The 23,689-nt window shown below is 36.5% G+C and overlaps 1 protein-coding gene across 1 annotated transcript in view; it reads right to left on the bottom strand.

Moving 5' to 3' along the window:
- Nucleotides 1–1,556: 1,556 nt before the first annotated feature.
- The window catches only part of LOC111406455 (transportin MOS14), a 31,513-nt gene continuing 9,380 nt past the window's right edge, over nucleotides 1,557–23,689 (bottom strand). The window contains exons 7-29 of the mRNA XM_023035878.1: nucleotides 23,406–23,600; nucleotides 23,179–23,242; nucleotides 22,990–23,042; nucleotides 22,513–22,615; nucleotides 11,772–11,899; nucleotides 11,086–11,161; nucleotides 10,787–10,907; nucleotides 10,612–10,711; nucleotides 9,822–9,903; nucleotides 8,982–9,064; nucleotides 7,161–7,280; nucleotides 6,857–6,908; nucleotides 6,507–6,662; nucleotides 5,455–5,578; nucleotides 5,292–5,373; nucleotides 5,134–5,222; nucleotides 4,976–5,050; nucleotides 4,830–4,884; nucleotides 3,643–3,762; nucleotides 3,477–3,569; nucleotides 3,249–3,394; nucleotides 2,218–2,395; nucleotides 1,557–2,120 (exon numbers count right to left, since the gene is read on the bottom strand). Of these exons, the coding sequence (XP_022891646.1) occupies nucleotides 1,842–2,120; nucleotides 2,218–2,395; nucleotides 3,249–3,394; nucleotides 3,477–3,569; nucleotides 3,643–3,762; nucleotides 4,830–4,884; nucleotides 4,976–5,050; nucleotides 5,134–5,222; nucleotides 5,292–5,373; nucleotides 5,455–5,578; nucleotides 6,507–6,662; nucleotides 6,857–6,908; nucleotides 7,161–7,280; nucleotides 8,982–9,064; nucleotides 9,822–9,903; nucleotides 10,612–10,711; nucleotides 10,787–10,907; nucleotides 11,086–11,161; nucleotides 11,772–11,899; nucleotides 22,513–22,615; nucleotides 22,990–23,042; nucleotides 23,179–23,242; nucleotides 23,406–23,600 (2,574 nt within the window). The 3' untranslated portion in view covers nucleotides 1,557–1,841. The remainder of the gene's footprint in view (nucleotides 2,121–2,217; nucleotides 2,396–3,248; nucleotides 3,395–3,476; nucleotides 3,570–3,642; nucleotides 3,763–4,829; nucleotides 4,885–4,975; nucleotides 5,051–5,133; nucleotides 5,223–5,291; nucleotides 5,374–5,454; nucleotides 5,579–6,506; nucleotides 6,663–6,856; nucleotides 6,909–7,160; nucleotides 7,281–8,981; nucleotides 9,065–9,821; nucleotides 9,904–10,611; nucleotides 10,712–10,786; nucleotides 10,908–11,085; nucleotides 11,162–11,771; nucleotides 11,900–22,512; nucleotides 22,616–22,989; nucleotides 23,043–23,178; nucleotides 23,243–23,405; nucleotides 23,601–23,689) is intronic.

The raw sequence follows: 23,689 nt of genomic DNA, 5'->3' as shown, positions 1-23,689 counted from the left end.
CAAATATATCTCCCAGAAAGTATGAGAGGAAAGAATTGCATATACTAGTAGCATTGTGGCTGCATTTATAAGCGTAAAAAGATTGTTTCAAAGCTACATGGAGTGCTGAGCTTAAGTTGGTAGAGGGTAGGTATTGGGTACCGGGGAAGACATAATTTAAATTTATATGTTTGATTCACGAGTTCAAATCTTGTTATCACTCATTTATGAGTGCGTGATGGGACGTTTTGAACATATAATTTAAATGAATAAGTTTGTTCACTCTTTATAAGTTTAACCTTTCACACGAGTGATGGCATTTTAGTAAAAACATGTTAGAAAGTCGCATAGACCAAAATGAGAGAAAAATAACTTAGCTTAATGAAGTGAAAAAAGGTTTCAAGCAGCTCTCCAAATTTATTGGGAATAAACCTTGTGGCGATGGTTGATTTGTGTTTACTGGATTCTCTCTTTTGGTTATAGCCAAAGAAGTAGTGACTTAATGGTTGGAAGTACAAGGATCCCATTTCACTTTTGGAAGCGCTTCAGTTCAGAATCACTTAGATACGCTGATAATTTTGCTGAATAATTAGCTTAGTGTTTAAATGAAAATTTAACCTGGCTATTTAGATAACCACGTGATTAAAAAGGTATTTTAATTAATTACATTATCTACATCAGTAAATATATCATGCACTTGGAAGTGAGGCAGAACCTGACTCTCTTCTGTTTTTCTCTTTGAACTAGCTAGGCTTATTTAATGTCTCTCTTTATCTGATCAACATTGCTTATATACACCTATGGTATGTTTGTTAAAAAGCATATCTACATTCAAAAATTAACCTTACCACTTATTCACACTATACACTTTCTAAAACATTGCTAAAGAGGAGTAGATAGCATTAAGGAAGAAAAGGTTAGTCATTATAAGTCAAGTTTTATTAAATGATAATTCGAAACTTTCATAGGATTAATTTACTTGTACATCCAAGGTATACATCTTGAATGACATCACATTTAGGGAGTGTTTGAACCACATTATTTTGGTAATAATGCATTCTTGAATAGTGTATTGATGGGAAATATATGATTAAAAAATAAGAAAAAATTTTTGATTTGCGTGTAATATTATTTTATTGAAGAATATGTGGTTGAAATGATGTCAAATCACTATTAAAGAATGCATTTTTTTGGAATAATGTGACTCAAATAGACACTTAGTGTAAAAATCAAGGCCATTGATTTAAATAAGTGTTGGAGAAATCAATGACAAAATTGATTGCCACATAATGGAATGTCAACCAAGATGTAACACTATATATATATATATATATATAATCTTCTAAGCACCGGTCTCATGTATTTAATGATTCACCAATTAAATAATGTGTCATATCACCGATGCTTAGGAGATCATTCATGTATGTATATATATATATATAGATACACATGTTTTTCCATAAAAAAACATAATTAACTTGCACACCAGTAAACAGAAAGAACCCAACCTTCCTCTTTTTTTCTTTTTTCTTTTTTTTTGGCACGATACAACTGGGTTGGAAGCGTTCTATACACGGTAAAAATGAAGAAAGGTATATCACAACTCACAAAGTCATTACACTGAAACCCAAATATGACCCAAAACTGATTTTGCCTCAGAAAAAATTGACCAAGCCAAAGATGATTTGATCTTCTTACAGATTTTATACTAGTATAACTTGCAAAACCAAGACAATACAACCCCCTCTCTCCCCCGTTTCAACCTATATAATTTGGCAAATGATGACCAATCAAGTAAAATAGCCTCAAACTCAAAGACATAAGGGCTGAAAAAAAAGTGCCCTTCTTTATCTCTCTCTCCACTATGATACAGGGGCTATGTTCAACTCATAGGGTCTCAAGGCTCCTTGAACAATCTCTTGAACTGATCGATTGCGACGACAAACTTCCGAGAGTTCTTCGATTGGAATCATCACCCCATTGATAGCCGCCCCAGATGCCGCATCCGACAATGCTTTCAAAAATCTTGATTTTTCGACTTCCGTAACAGCAGTTGACGGAATTAAGGAGATGCTCTCCTTTGCCCACTCAAGAGCTTGTACTCTGTAAGCTCGAACCAGAGCTAATAGAGCATATGTTACCTGCAGGGCAAAAGATAAAGTTTCCAGGAAACAGATCCAGTTATCATCTATGTCAACTCTGGACGAATCATGAGCAAGGGGTGGAAGTCCTTGTTACCGTTTCTAGTCGAGAACTAGGAAGTGCTCCAGTCAGAGCACCAATAAGAAGTCGGGTGATAATGGCCCCTCTTGGGATAATGACGCTGTCCCTGATAGATAGGTAACCCTTCCCTTGACTAGAGTTTGCAAGATCAAACACATCGGATAGGAAATTCAATATGGACTTGGAGGCCTCCCTGCAGAGGAACAATAATAGCTTCAGTAATGTTCCAAATTTGCTGATTATTTATCAGAAAGGAAATTGGAAGCCCATATTTGAGGGGCCATAGTACATGAACTAGTTTCCATCAGAACAATTCTATGCACGTGAAGCCAGGTAGCTTAAGGCAAACATAAAGTGACTTTTAGCACAAAATCGAGGCCATCTTGGGCACATGTGAAGCAGCTACAGGAGAATACCAAGTTACACCATTATGTGGTCAAATTAACAAGGGAAGACTGGGTTGTGATATTTATCTAACCTGTGCAAACGATAAGAACCAGAAAAAATGACTTCTAGCAACAAGCGGGTACGTGAGATGTAGCTACAGAATAGTGTGTTACAATATTGTAATCAAATTATTGCAAACTCGGCCGTGGATATATCTAACCCATGCCTCCACAATAAGAACCAGACACCATTAGAGACCACGTAGCGTGCAACACCCAGAGTGTGGACATAAGTCTTTAACTAGTGTTAGTCTTGAGTAATGCAAGTTGCAAAAAATGGAATAGCTATTATCTAATCTCGTAATCCATCATCAAAGTAGGCAAAATTGATGATATCCATATGTTATATTTCTAGAGTTCATCTATTTACCAGAAGTCCACATTGTAAGGGATCAGTGATGCTGACTCATCTCAATATACGAAGAGAATTGCATGCAACGAGCTGGACTTTAAGGGGTATTAGCTCATAAAATTCATAAAACATGCATGTGCAAGCAAGTGCTTGGACACGTGTCTCGGGATTTTATTTTATTTTGTTGGGGGGGGGGGGGGGGGGGGGGGGGTGAGAGAGAGAGAGACAGAGACAGAGACAGAGTTAACCTGTGTTGTACTGTGATGCCTATCATTGAACAATCCACCAAGGAGGGAAATACGGGAGATGAGAAAAATAATTGAGGACAATATCGTATACATCTAGATGCCAACAAGAAACAATCATCTACTATGTCAGGTCGAGAAGTAAAGTCCTGAAACAAGAAATGAATCTCATAAAAATCAGTTACATAGCTAAATCTAGAGGAGTCAACAATATACTTGATGAAACCATACCTGAATTTTCGTCAGCACACACGTCGTATGGCTAAAGAGAGATTCGATCAGGTTCTTTAAGTAGTCTGTACAAGAGGGATCAGACCCAAACATCTGCAAAAGTTTTGCATATAGGTGAAGATAAAAAATAAAAAATAAAATAAAATAAAATTCTATGTAAGAGAACCTTGATAACTTCACTGGAGAGATAAAGGAAGCATGGCTGGTGATGCTGCTTGTATAGTCCTTGTATCTCCTCTAGCATCACACCGACTGTAACTCCCATGAGCGTTTTAGAAGTCCTCACCTACAAAAAGCAGAAGGTAATCCGGATAACTGGCAAAACAATAAGGAAATAAAACAAGCAACTTCATTGTGATGGCATTTCCAGTTTTTTTCCACAACTATGTGCCCTAAGTAGAGGAAGTAGTCCACAATGTTAGAAACAAAATTAAAATAATAATCATCAAACGAAGAAACGATAAAGTTCCAATGTATAAGATTTAGTGCTAACTAGAGCAATATAACTGGCAAGTGATGGCATCATGATACTGCTTATCAATTATTATTAAGGGATACAAAACCCAGTAATTAACTCACTGAAACACAAAAGCTTGTGTGCATAGATTCCAGAATAATCAGGGAAGTATTTATACAGGTCATACAACTGTTAATCTTAATTACATCATAAATTATCATAGAGGGAAACCTGAAATGTTTAGTGTCTTCTTTAAATAAGACTTGAAGCACATCCAATACATTCAAGTAATATCAAAGTTGCTTGGACTGGGCTGCGGGTGTCCGATACGAGCCTTTTTCTGTAAACGGCTAAAAAGGATCCAAAATTTAGACATGGGTACATGGATATGTCTTACGAACTTGAACATTTTTTAGAAATTTATATTCTGATAACTTAAGATGCAATTTATTAGAAAGGATCAGATATGCATCCCAATATCCCATGGCCTTGTCATATCATGCCATACTTCCTCCAAAATAGGGAGAGTCCAGCAACATAAAGTGATACAGGAAAGACATAAAATATGCAAGATATTTATACACAGAATCGGTAGCTGGATATAAGTAGGTCTGGTGGATCACAGGACATTAGCAATCATAAGACATGCTTCACTAATATGAGGAGAAATACTAGCATGTAATTAGCCTGCAAGAGATACAATAGACTGATCCTGGAGGTCATATCAAGGTATTCAAAGACATTATCCTCATGATCACAGGAAAAAGAAAATTTCTTTTCATAGTACATAGAATACAGTAGACACATCAATTATAATTGTCTAAAACCATTCAAGATCGTTAACGAACACCAGAACCTCTGAAATATAGGCACAGTCAATAGCTAGGCAATCTTACAGCATTTTTACATGCCCGGCAAAGAGATTCCATGGACCGCATATCCCAAGCACGACTGCAGCAGCATACTTCAGATTCAATTGATGGAGGTAAACTATCTAGCATGGTATAAGAGCATTATCTATAAAAATAATATGAATACTAACAGGTCAAAAATGGGTTTGAAGATAGGCCACAGTCTTTGGACTGCATCTGCAACAGCTTCCGGGTGATTTACATGTCTGAAAAAGTTTACATTTCACAATAAGATTATTTAGATCAATTAAGAGGAATGAAGACAGAAATAAATAAATAGATGCCATGCCTAAAAATATTTGCAAGTCGATCTATATGAACCGTTAGGTCACGAGCAGGCTTTTGCCCCAGCACCAAAGGCCCTTGGTTAATAATATCCTGTCAGTTGACCATAGAAATTAATTAATAGACCCACAAAGCAAGTAGTCAAGAATGAGTAATGCTAACCTGCAAGGGGGTGACATCTGGCAAGCATAATGCCTCGAGGGCTTTCTTAGCATGTTCCGAAGGAAGTTCTGTGATAACCATACTGCAGAAAAAGATGGTCAGACAATTAAAGAAAGCATTGCCTTTGCATTATTTATCTAGATTCTAGAAAATCAAAACATACCTTAGAGCTTCTACTAAATTTAATGAATCTTCAGCAGAAACCTTGAAGGCAGTCTCCCCAATCACAGCCCTTTGGTATATTTGAAAGAGGCCATCTAAGGACCCACGGAGCTTTTTCTTGCAGTCTAAATTCACAATAAAATATAGTGATAATAAATCTTAAAATAATTTTTGTCATCTATTCAGGTGTAGCTATGATTGAGTATAGCAGCAGGCTCCAAGTTCATGTGCTCAGGTGAAAAATCAGAACTAAAGAACTATTGCGTACACAGACAAGTAGTGTTTGGCTACAAAGAATCATATTTTATAAACACGTGGATTGAGTAAAAATTCCCAATACACATTCTAGCAAAGTAGTCCACTTGTGTACACCTTTATCAAAAGGAAACATAAAAAACAAATCACCATCCACATTCTCCTTCCCGTATGGAGCAACACAAGTGACACACAGTTTTCAAATCCTGTCAAGCTATGAAACAGATTTCTCCAGAAGTGTAAAAAAAGAACACCTCCCACAGCTGCTCACACACATACACAGACAATAATTAAGAAAAAAGAAGCCCTTTTTTCAGGCATGAATATCAAAAGTATCACTACATTTTAGAAGCCTCTTCAGTGGAATTTTCCTGTGCCATTTTGCATTTCTGAAGGAAAGATGATGTTTCTAATCAGATAACCTTCATCATTTTCTCACTGAGCCTTTCAAGGTAAGAAGAACCATTTTATAGGAAGTATTAACTGCATGACTAGACCAAATTGGGAAAACTGAAAATGTCTATGTTTAATTTGTACATTAAAAGCTCATGAAAAACTACAACATGAGTAATGACTAAAGCAGATGACACATTTGATGTTTTCGTTGAATAACTGGTGAATGTTCTCAAATAATTGGCAAAAGAACATGTTTACAATTTCTAAACACGTTCGATCAACATGTCACCAACTATCTAAAACTCTTTCTCAAAACCATCCTTGCATTATATTCTGTTTCCAGCTCTCACAATCCCACAGACCACTGAGCATTGAGAATATCAGAAAAGAAGAGCATCTTACAATCGCATATATGTCGAAATGCCAAAGCAGCAGCAGCCGCCGAATCCTCTGACATGCTCATGCCACTAACAAGAATGTCTATGAGTGCGGGCAAGAATGAAAGTCCACTTGGTGCAGCATCAAGCCATTTTGAGTAAGCTCCAATTGTTAAGCATACTGAAGAAACGATAGTGCAATAAAAATAAAGTGAGTTGCTTTTTACCTAACAAAAAGAATGATATTTCGAATGCCAGAAAGGTTTCAGCTCTGAGATACAAACAAATCCATGAACCCCATAAGGATAGTTGACAATGGTATCTTCAGAAAGTGACAAAATGGACATCTGCAAACTGTAAAGGAACATATGTTACCTGTCTGTAGCAGTTGTGGTTGATGAGGAAGTTTTGGAAGCAAAGACATGACCTATACACATAAACACATCCGAGTGCATTTTTTAGTTGGATAATCCATAATAAATAAAAGAAGCGACCAGGAAAAAAAAATACCCAGAAAATATTAGTAAAACAGAAACAAGAGTTTTAAGACCCTGGGAAAGCTGAACATCTAACAGAATCCTAGAATTTTCTGAACACAAAAGAATAAAATAGGAAACAATTTGTAATTAAAACCTAAAACAACATGTTGTGGTAGCAAGAAATTGAAGGAAATTTGAACCTGGGGCATCACTTCTCCTTCAACAACAGAAACATAATCTGATATTGCTCGTATACCATACAAAGCAGCTTCTGCCGGACGCCAATCAGTGTGCTCATTATTTCCAAAGCAACTTACAGCCTACAATATCATGGAGGAAAAAAATAAAAATAAAATAGAAGAAGAAGCTCTGCTTAAAAGTTGACCAAAAAGAAATATTGTCATAGAAAAATGTCTGCACCATGAGTCACGTTGAAAAAATTATTTTCCACGAAGAAAGAAAAAGGTTCAATAACCATATGAAATTTAACAGGTGCAAAAGGAAGCTCTGCAAGAAACTACATCATTTTATTTGCTCTCCTTATAATTATAAAACGATAAACAAATAGCATGTTTGCTGAGCTTATAAGTCAAAGTGAAGTAAAAGTAAATTGTAAAAGAGAACACATTCTGGACTGTTATATAAGTAACTTATTTTCCTTAATAATAAGAAATGTTAGTTGCTTTGACAGTAAAGCAGGGGCTAACATCATAACTTAATTCTTTTCTCCTGACAAATGAAATGACTTGAATACCCTTACTAAGTATCGTTATTGTAAAAAATATTTGAAAAAAATTGGAAAGAATTATTACTTAAATAATAAAAGTTTACGAATTACATAAATTCTTATTATTTAAAATTGCTAAAAAAATCTCTTATTTTAGGTTCATGATGATCACTCCAAGTATCGGTATTAAGGATCCCAGATAATCCCTCCAATCATGTATTCTTCGGGTCAAGGCAAGCCACTTCAAAGAGACTAGTTTAACTTGACATGGCATAGGTAACCAGTTAGTTTGAACATAGTATTAACAATTTTTTACCACTAACAATCTCTTGTTAATTAATATTAACTTAAGTATTTAATAATCAAGTACTAAAAATTTATTTAAATAATTTAGACATGAATAATCTAGTAAATATTAAACTATTCATTTATAAATGTCAAAATTTTATATTATTTGAATATTTTATTACATTTTATCTGTTTAATAAATTATTTAAATATTCATTAAATCATATACAATAAAAATGAAAATTCTAATATTTTTAATTTGTAAATTATTTCTATATTCTAATTTCAAATATTATATATTTCAATTTTTTTTGTATTTTAATATCTTAATATCAAAAATTATTATACAAAAAATATTAATGTTAAATAAATGAAGTAGAAATTCCATTTAGAAATAAGATGACTAAAATATATTATACCATATCAATTCTAAGCTATGTATTTAGAATATTTGTAACTTAAATTTAGAATAATGAACCACTTAAATCAATTGCATAAAAATGCATAACCTCCTTTTTGGTCATTTGACAGTTTACACATATGTAACTTTTTACCCAACATAAAGTTCTCACAAGTAACCATGGTTTCCATTCCAAAACCACTACTAATGGAGTTGCCTAAATGATATAGGAAGTTTTATTATAATCATGTGGAACAAATTGCTTCAGAACCCCAACAGTGGGATCTACTAGTTCTTAAAGGGACCCAATGTCTTTCCAAAAGCATCAATGGAGATTTAATATGACATCCCTCAATCTCTTGTACATGCATAGGTTCAAATCCTGAAATTTCACAACTCTCCTATCAAAGCAACAGTAATTTGCCCTCCAAACATGCAAAAATGCACAAGCAGTAGAACTTCCAGAATTATAAGACAAAACGGGTAGTAAATATCGTTTGTTAATATTTCAGCAGAGACATTTTACTTATCAATTAAAAAAAAAAAAAAAAACACCAAACAAACTGTACTTATCATTCTCACTGCATCAAAGAAAACAGTACGCACCTCAACAAGTTTCACATAAAGAATCCTCAGTGTAGCATCACCGCCTAAAACTAGGGCTGCATCAATAAGGACATCTGCAACAGCTGTTAACATGACAGAATCGGTCAGGAAAATAGTACAGCAGATAATAATTTCAAAAAAATGTTGTAGATGCAGAAAGCCTTTTCATCTTTCATTTTCACCAAATAAAAGAGGCAAGTAAAGTTTAAACAAGCAGCAACATTTATTCAAGAGCAATTTCCTAGCTGCAAGATCAAGTATAGAACTGAGGCACTATATTCTGCAGTGACAGTATTTAATGACGATAATAGATGCAAGCATTAATTTATCCAATTGATCAAATTTGAAACTGATGTACTAGGTGAAATGAAAACCAAACAGTGCAACACCACAGCCATAAACCCTTAACAATTAGTTTCTGGAGAAAAGAATAACTACAGAAGCTGAGAATTCAATATAAGTATACAAGAGATTTCATTCAACAGAAGTTTTAAGGTCAAGAATACGAACAGAAAATCCGAAGTGTTTGTCATTAATTGTTAAATTTTGACCAAAAGCTATGGATAGCAGAGTCAACTACATACGGACTATTATCTATAGAAGAAAGTTTCAGTTTATAAGATCAAACGAAAAGAAAACAACAGAATGATAATAATAATCCAATGCGGTAGGTAGCTTATAATCAGTGAGCAGTATTCTATCTATTTCCTACTTGCCCCTTTATTATCTTGACAGAGGACTCCAAGACGTGTCTCCAAAATTTACAATGATGCCATAACTAAAGAAATTGACACGCACACTGTAGGCCAAAATATTATCTATAGACATTTCAAACCATACCATATCTAGTCTGTTTAAAATCTTTTTGATCCTCCCTCGAAAGTTCTGAATAATCCTGGGGATATTCAACTTTGACACTAGTCTGTAGGGAAAAAATTATGAAGAAATCGTTAATTAATTGTAGGCAATCATTGAAAATAAGAGAGCATTCCCTTCTTTTACAAGAGAAAAAGGAATATAAAAGCATGTTAGTGCTAAAAAAAATAATCTCATGAAGAAACTAGTGAGAAACTATACAAGTTAATAGTAAAGAAATGCAAAACCAACAAATTCTCAGAAGCCTATATAAAACCAATTATGCTGGAACACAGACAAAAATGGTCTCAGGTACTTAGCCCTAAGAAAGCTCCCATGACAGTTTCTTTCATGCCCTAGATTGAGCAACCATTTATCAGTCCCTTTCATATGAAAAATCTTCAATTTTTATATGACAAAAAGCTTGCACGATAAAAAATTTAAAACCCTCAACTTCTTCAGTTAAAATAAAGATATCGTCCAAACATGCAAGAAAGGTTCCCATATGCTTATCGTACAACATAGAAGCGATTTCCCTCCTGGGTAAGAGGAATAGAAGCAATGGAGTAAATATTTTCCACCGAATAGTTCGACACGACAACCATAAGATTGTGCACATACTTTCTTTTCCAGATAAGAACAAATTGTATTATTAAAGATTTCAGAATGATTCGTCTACATATAGAATTTGGAAGACTGCATAAAATTTCCAACTGTCTTTAGAAGAGTTTCTTCTTGAATCTGAAAGCATATATTGAGAAAAGAAAATACTCACCAAGGAAACAAGTGATTCATAGGATGACCGGAAAACCTGCAATCGGCAGCTTCTCTCCGCTTCTATTGATGCTTCATTACCGTATGCTACATAAGAATCCCTGATCAATTAAAACTTTCAAAGTCAACGGTTGCTTCAAAGCACATACTGAAATTAGAATTCAAAATAGTTTCACCTTTCGGTCAATATTATTTGAAGATTATGCCAGAAGTTAAAAGTCATGGAAGCAATATCAAATTCTGGATGGGAACAAACTTCGAGTAATGCATGCACAATCAACATAGACTCATCAGAACCTGAAGATAACATCATTTTGAAGTGAGATTATCTCAGCTTATTCAGAATATGTTAGACGCTTCTAGAGAATATATTGAATAACAGAAAAAAGACACTTATAAACACTATCGGCAACATCAAGCTCAATAGAGAAGTAATAAAGCCAATAAGCTAACATTGACAGGAGAAGTTATATACCAGTTGCAATCAATTCAACATATGCGTCCCCCATATCCGCAAATAAACGAGCAATTGCCTTCACATCCTCCTCATCCTTTTAGCAAACACATAATACAAAAAGATAAATCAAATATAATCTCAGGTAAAAAGAAGCAAAAAAGAACTTCAAGAAATGTCACAGATTATTTATGACAGTTAATATTATTAACGACAAGGGGAAGAGGAGTAGAATATTAGAGATACATGTAGGTGGGGAGGGAATTTTCTCAAATCATTCAGGGTATTTAGTCATATTATTGGTCAAACATGATCTAAAATTTCCTTGCATGTGTTGACATTATCACTCCCAAAATTGTCGACGTAAATGTTTGCAAGTAAAAGAATTGCTTAAGTTTGACTTCTTTATAAGCCATGTTATTTGATCAACACATACAGCCTTTACGTAGCAGTCAATTTGGTGATGCATGATGCAAATCACTCCAGTAAAATGATAGCATCAGCCAAGGAAAAAAATAAAATAAAATAAGTGACATTTGAGTGTTTTATGACTTCAGAAATGAAGAGGACAGAATTCCTTCTCCAAAACAGTAAGATAGTTCAGATCTCAAGGGGTAATAAACCTCATCAAAATACGAAGATACAATCTCAGGAAGATTTATCACACCAAACGAGAGAGATTTTGTAGAAGCATTCTGAAATTATACCTTTGAAGGATCTAGTAGCTGTGTTTTCTGACTCATAACCCGAGGAACAATTACTTGAATTAAGGGCATCTGAGAAGCAACTTCACCCAAATTTCTCACCGCTGTGTAATGTATTAATTCCGAAATAACTGCCATAAACCAGGATAGTGATTAATAAAATGATTAGATGACAACATAGATTCCGAATAATTTTTTTCCGATAATTAATCAAATATTTTATTAATCATGGATAATACATAAGTAGTGTATTATCAATTAATACAAGAAAGAAACAACTTAAAATGAGGCAACCCGTCTATACAAGTAGAAGCCGTAGCATTAAACCAAGTATACAATATCATATAAAACAATTATTTAATCTACTCAATTGTCCGTGTATAATCATAAAACAGCGGTTGTTTCTCTTCCTCCACACACACCATCCTAGAATAAGATTCTAGACAATTGTTGTTGTGTATGTGGTTCATATAGAATGGAACACACGTTCCCTGGATCAAAAAGGCCAATGCCAGAACGCAGTGAAGGGGAACGTAGCGCACCGAACAAAACGGAGCGGAGCGACAGCATCGACCTTATGTGGGTTTAATTCACTGTCTGGTTATTAGGGATGCTGAATGAGTTGGTAGGGGGGGATTACAATAGTATTTTCTTGTACGGACCTTAAAATCTTTATTCTAAGTGTACAGTCCACTTAGGACTTTACACTTACAGCCTCCTCACATGAGGAGGCCCCACCTCCTCATGCCCCACCACCGAAGTGGGCCTCCTCATGTGAGGAGGCTGTCACCCAAACTGTGTTGGAGACTGTACCTCCAGAACGGTTCAAATAATAATGTTGTAACCCTATTTTCATGCTGAATAATATCATTTCCGCTTCGCGCTCGTGGACGTAGGCACACTGTCGAACCACATAAATTCTTGTGTTGATTTCTCTATTTCATATCTTTATTATTGTGTATAAAATCCAACAACCAGAGCCCAAGTTCAGATGGCAAGTTCTTCGATTGCAAAATTCGATGTGATCAAGTTTGACGGATTTGGGAATTTCGGATTATGGCAATAAAGGGTGAAGGATTTGTTGGCGCAGCAGGGGATGATGAAGGCACTATTTGGGAAGAAGTCAGAGGCTGCGTCAAATGCCAATTGGAAAAAGCTCGAGGCGTGAGCTGTTGGTACAATTCGACTTTGTTTGGCGGATAAGATCATGTATCATGGACGTTGAGTCTCCGCGGAGGTTTGGGAGAAATTGGAGAACCGTTATATGTCGAAATCTCTCACGAACAAGTTGCATCTGAAGCAGCAACTGTACGGACTCAAAATGTTGGAGGGCCCGGATCTGATTCAACATACCAATATGTCCAATCAAATTATCAACGATTTATTGCGTCTCGAAATCAAGTTTGATGATGAATACAAGACAATGATATTGCTGTGCTCTCTTCCTCCTTCGTACCACCACCTGGTGACCACGTTGACGTGGGGTAAAGAAACTCGAATTGTAGGAAGTCACATCAGCCCTGTTGACCTACAACCAGCGAAAACTGCGTACTGGCGAAAGTTCACAGGAAGAAGGGCTGATCGTAAAGAGCTACCAAGATCGTAGGAGAAGGAAAGACAGGGGTGGTTCTTACAAAAGGAACACGAGATCAAAATCTAGGAATCAAAATAGGAAAAACGTCAAGTGCTACAAATGTCATCAGATGGGCCAATTTAAGAAGGACTGTCCGAATAAGAAACAAGATGATGAAAGGAAAGGTGATGGATCCTCAAGCTCAGCTATTGTTGCAGAAGGAGATTTGGATTCTAGAGATTGAGACATGCTATCAGTCTCTGCAGTTAATTCTAAAAAATTACATGACTGTTGGGTATTTGATTCAGCCTGTTCATATCACATATATCCTCACCGGGATTGGTTTGATTCATATCGTCCGGGTAATTTTGGATCTGTTCTGATAGATAATGATGCATCATATAAGATCATTGGAATGAGGTCCATAAAATTTAAAATGTTTGATGGTGTGATAAGTACCTTGCAGGGTGTTAGGCATGTACCTGAGTTGCGAAAAAATCTAATTTCTTTAGGTACTTTGAACATAAATGGTTATTCTTATAAGTCAAGAGTGTGGGGCTCTAACAGTGAAGAAGAGCTATGATTGTGATGAAAGGTCACAAATTACCAGGAGATATTTAAAAATTACTCGGGAATACAGTTGTAGGTGGAGTTGCTACAGTAGAATCCGAGTCAGATGACACTCTTCTATGGCACATACGACTAGGGCATATAGGAGAACATGGCATGATTGAGCTTCACAAAAGGAATTTATTGAAGGGGTAAAATCATGCAAGTTGGATTTCTGCAAATTCTGTGTACTTGGAAAACAGTCCAAAGTACAGTTCAAGATGGGAAAGCAAACTCTAATGTTTGGGGACTAGTAAGGAAGTTGTCCAAAGGTGGATCTCAGTATTTTATTACTTTCATCGATGACTTCTCTACAAAAGTTTGGGTATATTTCATGAAGCATGAGCCTGATGTCTTTGCTAAGTTCAGATTGTGGAAAGAAAAAGTAGAGAACCAAATAGGCAAAAAAAATTAAGTATCTGAGGACAGACAACGGTACAGAGTATACAATTTCACAGTTTCTGAAATTTTGTGAGGAGCATGGTATTCAACGGCATTATACAGTTCGCAAAACACCGCAGCAGAATAGTGTAGGGGAGAGGATTAACAAAACAATTGCAGAATGGACAAGATATTTGAGGCTAAATGCAGGGCTTTCGAAGAGTTTTTGGGTAGAAGCAGTAACATGGCATGTTATGTTATAAATAGATCATCACGAGCAGCAATAGATGAGAAAGTTGCAAAGGAAGTTTGGACAGGTAATAAAGTTAATTATTCTGAATTGAGAGTATTCGAGTATCCGGCATATATGCATGTATCTAGTGATCAGAGTTCCAAACTTGATCCGAAATCAAGAAAGTGCATTTTTCTAGACTATGTGAAAGGTGTAAGAGGTTACAAGTTTTGGGATCCAGAGGCAAGGAAGATGATGATAAGTAGGGATGCAGTCTTTGACGACACATTTATGCTTAAATCTTCTTCAGATAAAGAGAAGCTCAGACGAGGGCAACAACAACAGCCAAGTGGTGCAAGTAGAGGTAGACAATGTTGACACGGAGATTAAATTCCAAGGAGCCGATATGTCTGGGTCAGAAGTAGAGTAGTATCATAATATTGCCATAGATAGACTACGTTGCACTATCAGGCCACGAATGAAGTATGGATTTGAGGATTCGATTTCTTATGCACTCATTACCAGCAATAGCGATCCTATAACTTTTCAAGATGTCATTGATAGTCAGGAGAAAGGTAAATGGATAGAGACTATGACGAAGGAAATTGAGTCACTACATAAAAATGATACTTGGGATTTTGTGGACCAGAGGAGAAGAAAACCGATAGGGTGTAAGTGGGAGTACAGAAAGAAAAAAGCAATACTCGCAGAAAAAGGGAGTAGATTATGATGAAACTTTCTCTCCGATCGTCAGACACTTCTATCAAGATTGTTTTGGCAATGGTGGCTAATTTTGATTTGAAATTAGAGCAGTTGGATGTGAAGATTGCTTTCCTTCATGGTGATTTGGAGGAGCAAATTTTCATGGAGCAACCGGAGTGGTTCTTGGAACCAAGAACAAAGAATCTTATATGTAAATTGAAGAAGTGGGCTTAAGCAGTCTCCATAGCAATGGTATAAGAAGTTTCACTCTCATATGATTCAAATTGGCTACAGACGTGTGAGTATGATTGTTGCGTTTACTATAGAGTTCTTGAAGATGATTCATGTTTTCTTAATGTTGTATGTGGACGACATGCTAACTGCTACTAAGAACATAAATGAGGTAGACAAATTAAAATCTTTGTTGAGCAGTTTGATATGAAAGACTTGGGATCGGCTAAGAAAATAATTGACATGGAGATCAACAGAAATAGAAAGACCAGAAAATTATGGGTCTCAAAAAAATTATTTGAAGAAAGTGTTGGATAGGTTTAGCATGTTAGATGCAAAACTAGTTGCTACACAATTAGCAAATCACTTCAGATTGTCTAATAATCAGTGCCCAAAGAATGAAGAAATGGCAAAGATGGCAAAGGTGCCTTATGCCAGCGTAGTTGGATGTTTGATATATGCAATGGTGTATACAAGACCAGATCTAACACATGCAGTTAGTATGGTTAACAAGTATATGGCTAATCCCGGTAGAGAGCATTGGAGAGCTGTAAAGTAGATTTTCAGGTACTTGAAAGGTACAATGGAGTGTAGGATCATGTTTGAGAGACAACATGATGATGTTTCAGTTCAGGGATACATAGATACAGATTATACAGGGGACTTAGATGACAGAAGGCCCCATATAGGTTATGTTTTCACAATTGTAGGTGGGACAATATGTTGGATTAGTGCAATCACTTGTGGCATTATCTACAACTGAAGCAGAGTACATGGCGGCAACTGTGGTAGTTAAGGAATTATTGTGGTTGAGGGGGCTTGTTGGGGAACTTAGGATCAAGCAAGATGAAATGAAGCTGTACTGTGATAGTCAAAGCGTCATCTTCTTAGCGAAGAATCAGATTTATCATGCAAGAACCAAACACATTGATGTGAAATTTCACAAGATAAGAGAGTTGGTTACTTCGGGAGAGCTATTGTTAGAAAAGGTGCATACCTCAAAGAATGTAGCAGACATGTTGACAACGCCGATCACAATGGATATGTTCAAGCGTTGCTTGAACTTGATTAACATCTCTAGATGTTAGAAATGATGTGTTCCAACACATTGGTCCTAGACAGTGTGGTTTCCCAGTTATGTTTTTCTCCCAAGGGGTGAATATTCACCAAGGTCCAGATTGTTGTGTATGTGACTCATATAGAGTGGAACACAAGTTCCCTAGATCAAATAAATCGATGCTGGAGCGAATCAGAGTGGAGGGAGCATAGCGCACCGAACGGAACCGAGCGACGGCATCGCCCTTGCGCGGGTTCAATTCATTGTCTAGTTGCTAAGAATGCTGAATGAGTTGAGGGTACGAGAGGAGTATAAAGATTTTTTTTGGTAGGACCTTAAAGTCTTTATGGGCCTAGACTAGGGTTAGTATAAATAATAATTTGTAACCCTATTTTTCATATTGAATAATATCATCTCAACTTCGCTCTTGTGGACGTATGCACACTGCCGAACTACGTAAATTCTTGTGTTGATTTCTCTATTTCATCTCTTTATTATTACGCATAAAATCCAACAAGTGTGATATCCTTATTACGAAATTTTCTCCTCTACGCTTTCAGTACATCCTCCATACGCCTCGGAAATGCCCAATCCTTGTGTTGAAAAGCCATAATATGATTCCAAAGGAAACGAGCACCTTCACAATAAAGAAACAAGTGGTCAATCGTCTCCACATTCTTCCTACACATTTAGCACCATTCCATAACATAAAAACCCCTTATTCAAAGGTTATCCACTTTTAACACGTCCCCTCACAACCGTCCATAGTAGAAATGCCATTCGAGAGGGCAATTTACATTTCCATACCATCTTCCAAATGAATGAGCTCTCCACAAGTCCCTAGAAGGATCTAAAATAAGTTCCAACTCAAAAGGTACCATCCCGTGCCAACCTCCACCTGCTACAATCTCTCCTACCTTGATGTGCACCTGATACAAAGGGGTCAAAAGCAGCACATAATCATTCAATTCCCAATCCTGCAAACCTCTCCCAAAAACAATGTTCCAGCTGAGGTTCCCATTATGTACATTTAAGACTTCATTCACCATAGCAGATGGACTCAAAGCAACATGATACACAGAAGGAAATTCCACTCTTAACGGTCGATTTCCACACCAACAATCTTCCTAAAATTTGATAGTATTGACATTCCCCACCACATACATCAATCTATCCCGAAAATCTCTCCATCCTTGTCGAATGTACCTCCATAAGCTCACCCCATAAGAACACGATCCACGACTGAGCACCATCCCCCTCCATAACACCATATTTCGCCTCTATAATTCCTCTTCAAAAGCTTTCCCTCTCCCTACTGAATTGCCATAACCACTTACCCAGCAAAGCTTTATTAAACAGTATGACTCCTCAGTCCGAGGCCCCCTGTCCTTTAGGGAGAACAAACAACACTCCAATTAACCAAGTGAAGTTTCCTCTCCTACCCTAACCCTCCCCATAGAAACTCTCATTGAATCCTCACTAATCTTTTTTGCCACTGAGACGAAAATAGGAAACAATGACAAAAAATAAGTAGGGAGATTCGATAGGATGAACTCAATAAGGGTAAGACGTCCTCCCTTTGAGAGTTACATATGCTTCCAACCCGCTAACCTCCTCTCTACCCTTTCCACAATGATGTTCTAAATGTGTATACTTTTAAAACGTGCTCCTAAGGGGAGCCCAATGTATGACACGGGCAACTGCGCAACCCTAGAACCAATATCGCCGCCAACTCCTCTACGTTGTCGACATCCCACTGTAATAGCCTCAGATTTCCCCAAATTTATCTTCAAACCAGATACAGCTTCAAAGCATAGAAGCAGGCGACGCAAGTTCCTAAATTGCCCAGCATCTGTATCACAAAAAATCAATGTGTCGTCCGCAAATAGCAAATGAGATACTCGCAATTGGTCAACCATAAAGCCCCTCAACAAACCTTCCTCCACAACCTTCTCAAGCATCCTACTGAACGCCACCATAACGATAACAAACAGCAGTGGAGACAAAGGATCCCCTTGTCTCAAACCCCTGTTGCTCCGAAAATAACCCTCGGGAGTGCCGTTCACCAAAACTAAAAAGGAGACTGTAAAGATACAAAACTGAATCTATCGACACCATTTATCCCCGAAGCCACATCACAGGAACATATACAAAAGGTATACCCAGTTCGCGTGATCGTATGCTTTTTGAATATCAACCTTACATAGCATCCTTGGAACCCCTGTTCGCAATCTAGAGTCAATACATTCGTTTGCTATAAGTATGAAATCCAATATCTGTCGCCCTTCGACAAACGCATTTTGAAATTTAAACACCACTTTCCCCAACACATCCTTTAACCTATTTGTCAGCACCTTTGCAATAATCTTGTGCACCCCACTTACGAAGCTGATGGGACGAAAGTCTTTAATATTCGAAGCTCCCAATTTTTTTTGGAATTAGCACAATAAATGTAGCATTAGAACTTTTCAAGAACCTGCCCCACTAAAAGAAACAAGTAAATACCTACACAATGTCCGGCCGCACTTCCCAACAAGCCTTATAAAATGAAAAAGAAGATCCATCCGGTCCTGGTGCCTTATCGTCATTTATGCTGAACATCTTCTCCAAATGGTCTCTCTAACTAGCCGGCATCCTCTTCAGTGATAGTAAAAAAATCCAACCCCTCCAACTCGAGCCTCAAGTCAAACTACTCCCTCTAAAAATTTTGATAGAAACTCAAAATTTGAGTCCCAATGTCCAGTGGGTCCTCATAAGTAACTCCATCAACCTCCAACATGGTGATAAAATTGATATGCCTGTTGGAATTAGCGACCTTATGGAAAAATTGGGTACATTTATCCCCGTCCTTCAACCATTTGACCATAGATTTCTAGCGCCAAGCTATTTCTTCTTCCATCTCCACCAACCTCTCCAACTCTACCCTAAAATTTTCACGTTTCTCCCTCTCATTCCCTACCAATCCTTGACTCTTCTCTCTCCCATCCAGCTCTTCTATATCTAAGATGCATTGATTCCAAATAATTGTAGATAAAAGAAAGCCAATTGTATAATCTTGAATTAGGAAAAAAGGTACAAATTAAAAGGCAATCACAGAGAAAGAAGGCCAACGTGACTAAATTCTTTTTATTGAAAACGAAACATATTAATTGTATGAAGTAAAAGAGTTGAAATGTAATTGTTTACGCAACTAAGAAGGAATAAGTTAATTCAAACAAAACAATTTCCAACCCAACAGAACATGTATCAAAGCAAGGCAGCTAAAACTAAAGATAGGGAGACCACACTATCAAACATACAAAGTGGAATAAAATATTGTTCCCAAAAATTATTGGTATTGTTCTCAATTCCATTTGACTAAGCAGTTCTTCTGTTCTGATCTCCAAAATCGAAGGTCAGCTAATTGAGTAGTTAGTATCAATTCATACAAAGAGGAACAGCTGAAGCTGGAGTAAGGAATTATTCACCTTACTGCTCGAATAACGTAGTATTTTTATGTAACAGTTAGCTTATTTTGAGATACTTAACTCCTATAAATCTAATTAAAACAAGTCAAATAAAGAAGGAAGGACAGAGTTATGCGTGGATACAACTTTTTTCATCATAGCTCCTTCACAGAAGGACACAACCAGGAAAATGATTCATTATGCTGTTGAAATGTAATGTAACACAAATACCAGGCAATTAAAAAAATATACACATCAAACTGGACTTTGGTGGCAATGTTCCCAAGGACCTCAGATCATGCCAATGCCTTTTTTTATCTTAAAAGCAACAGAGTTTCCAAATTACAAGCTCAAAATTAACAAGGAGAGAATTGTGACCACATAATGCAAAGGCATATCCTTTACCTTTCAATCAATAAGATCACTAGAAAAATCAAAATTCCAGTAAAGAATTTCCCGTTATCAAAATTGGAAACTGGGACAAAGAATGGAACCAAAGGTAGTAAACGAAGAGTTGTCTCTATTCCAGGGAACATCAAAGCGTGTGCAATAGAACAAAATCAAAAGCCATGGATTGTAAACAAGCCACATTATAAACAAGTGCCCAATCACCACACCATGTATAGGACTAGCCTTGAGCTTTATCAAACTAATTGGTTGCCTTGACATTCAAGCTGCACTGTGAGCAATACATGTGAGGGACCATATTATTAAAACATGGTATCAAAGCATGAAAAAGACCTGGGTCTTTAATTTTGAGTTGGGGTTGCCTGTAGCCCCCAATAGCCTTGCTTTGACAGATGTTCCGTTGGGCTAGAGATAATTGTGGTTTGATACAGTGTGAAACCACCTCATCTTAAAATATGTGAGAAATAAATGTCATCTCCCTCTTACATAACTCTAAATTTGGGAATTTTTCATCATAGTCATGCCAGAGTTAAACCTTACCAGTTCCTCCCAGACTCTCCACTTCCAATCAACCCACAACATTCTAAAAAACTGATGACTTGTCTCTTAGATATTAGAGAGTAGCATCGACCTCAGTGATAGTCAAACACAAGGTTTTGTACACATTTAGATAGCATGATCTTGGTCAACGAAATCCTAATGTTCATCTTATGTGGAAACACCAATTCTTTAATTACATGAGGTGAAAGGCATCCTGGCACAGCCAAGTTCAATTTTCTTGATCTACATCAAATCAAGATAGCCCCATTGAGTATCCTTTATAAGGAGTTCCAACCAATGAAGACTAACAAGGTCTGCCCTCAGCACCCACCCTAGCATATCTAGACATTGCCTAAATTCTGTATTTCAGGCCAAATAAACATTTTAGTGCCCAACATTATCAACTTGTTATTTTTGTTATTAAGTTCCTACAAGAAATAACTATATACAGCTTAGAATACCAGTACAAGGTGATGTCTAATGACCTCCTGAGGCAGGATTTGTGTTGCAAAACCCACCTTCCATTTGACAGCTGACACCATCTAATACAAGCCTGGACTTAACAGGTCATTCACTGGTAACCTCAAGTGTTCTATTAATGTTCTGCCACAAAAACTGCGATGTTCCTTAAAATAATCTATCCACAATTATAAAAGAAACTAATTATCAGACTGCTAAAACCACATACTTCCAAGTAACTTAGCTTTGTTGGACCAACAAAACCACTTACACTGACACATCAAAGGTAACAAGTTCTATGTGTCAACAAATCAACTCCAGCTCGCTCCAACATCTAAAGCCAACTTGCAGTGTCCCATATCTATGTTGCCTAGTTTCCCATGAAGTAAAAACGTCATTAATTACATAATTATTGAGCTTGGAAAGAATTATGAGGTCATCAACCCAAACAGGAAGGATGAAATAAAAAGTCCACCTTAGTCCAGGCCTGGACATGTCGAATTGCTCTCTTCCATGTTCAATCCAAACTTCTCTTATTCATGATTCAGATTCATCTTCCTAACTTTTTGCTTTTGGTATCAAACCACGATTAAATTGATCATACAAGAGAAACTATTCACTATCTACTTCTTGGAGCATATCATCACATGCAGATACTGAAGTAAGGGTATTTTGCTGGACGTGAAAGCAATGATTCAGCTTTTAAGCTTATTAACTCTGTCGTCATTTTTCCAGCTGAGTGAGATATCCCATTGAAATTCATAACATCTAACAATATATGGCACCAAAAACATTTTTATTCTTGAAGGAGTTCTTTACTTAGGGGTAGACAGCAATTTTATCCAAGTCTTTGGAGAAGAGTGACTAGATTTAACCATTCTATTGAGAAAGGGAATAAGTAGCAGCAACATCACCACAGCTGTGCGCAAAAGATTGAAATCAGAACAATCTTATAGTTTCAGTAAGTCTCGTGGGAGAACTTGTGAAATTCTGTGCATTCATCAAACTTCTTTCGAAGAAACAGCAAAGATGAAATCACAAGCAGTGAAGCAACCACAGAAAGGAATTTACAAAAAAAGGGCGTTAGCTTGTACTATGCACTGTACCATTAACTGATGCCTCTGAGAGTATATCAGCACTCAAGCTTGAGAGAGCTGTAACCACTAATGGGTGTGAAGCGAGGGTGGATGCAGGGATCCTGAAAACAATATATGTTTAATAAGTTCATGGATCCATATCAACAAGAGTTCAGGAAGTGATGCGAAATTGTACTCCATACTCACTAAAGAGAAGCATATAAACAGGCATAAGCATACGTGTCAAACTGAGTATGCCCTAATTTGCATGCACCATACAAAGAATATGTACTGAGCAGAATCTGACCATTTTAATCTTGCGCTCTAGATCTTAGCAAAAAGGCTAATATGATTTCTAAATCTCATCGAAAGTTCACGATATGAACAATAAAACTCCAATTTACATATATTACATTTTATATCATGGTCGAATTGATAATTTTGCTAAAATGTTAAAATTATACCTGAAAAAACCTAAAAATTGCAAACCAAAATATAATAACTTACAAGGTAAACCCAGCTAAGTTCTAATCTTAATCTACAAGTTCTGATCTCCCAATCTTATTACAGCAAAAATAAAGGTATTGACAAAACAATCACATATTTGGAACTCCAAGATGAAAAAATTTCGAACACCGGCTTTTATCTTAGGCACCCACATTCGTTCCAACTAATCATGATATTTGATCCATCCACTTTCCAAACTAGTCAGTATCATTCTTCTATAATTGAGCCCCATGGAATTGGAAAGAAATTGGTTCTGTCAAATGAATTACGGTTAATAGAAGAAAGGCAATAAGACATAGTAGCCAATAGAGGGTTTCATTTTTGGCATGAGAGAAGTTACTCCCATTCACCTAGAAAATCAAATGAGATGCTGCTCATGTATAGTATTTATTTTGCCAACTAAGATATGCCCTGACTTTCACTGCAACAAAATAACTTAACATCTCTGTGGCAGAGTCCACTGTGTTTAAAGACATTTTGTAAATGATGATGCAATAAACAGCAACTAATTCCTGAAATACTTGATCTCCCATCTTGGAGTTGGGATTAACGGCAAATGTAAACAACATAAAGTAGTACATGCAAGATAATATATCCGATACAACGTATTTCTGCCGCCAAAAAGGGGGAAGCACGATCAAGTTGTAAAGAACTGAAATGCAATATTTTACAACGTTGAGTGATGCAAAAATTAATACCT

This window comes from Olea europaea, chromosome 12, assembly GCF_002742605.1.
Source record: "Olea europaea var. sylvestris chromosome 12, O_europaea_v1, whole genome shotgun sequence".
In the NCBI taxonomy this organism is placed as follows: domain Eukaryota; kingdom Viridiplantae; phylum Streptophyta; class Magnoliopsida; order Lamiales; family Oleaceae; genus Olea; species Olea europaea.
This window is presented reverse-complemented; position numbering and strand designations above follow the sequence as displayed.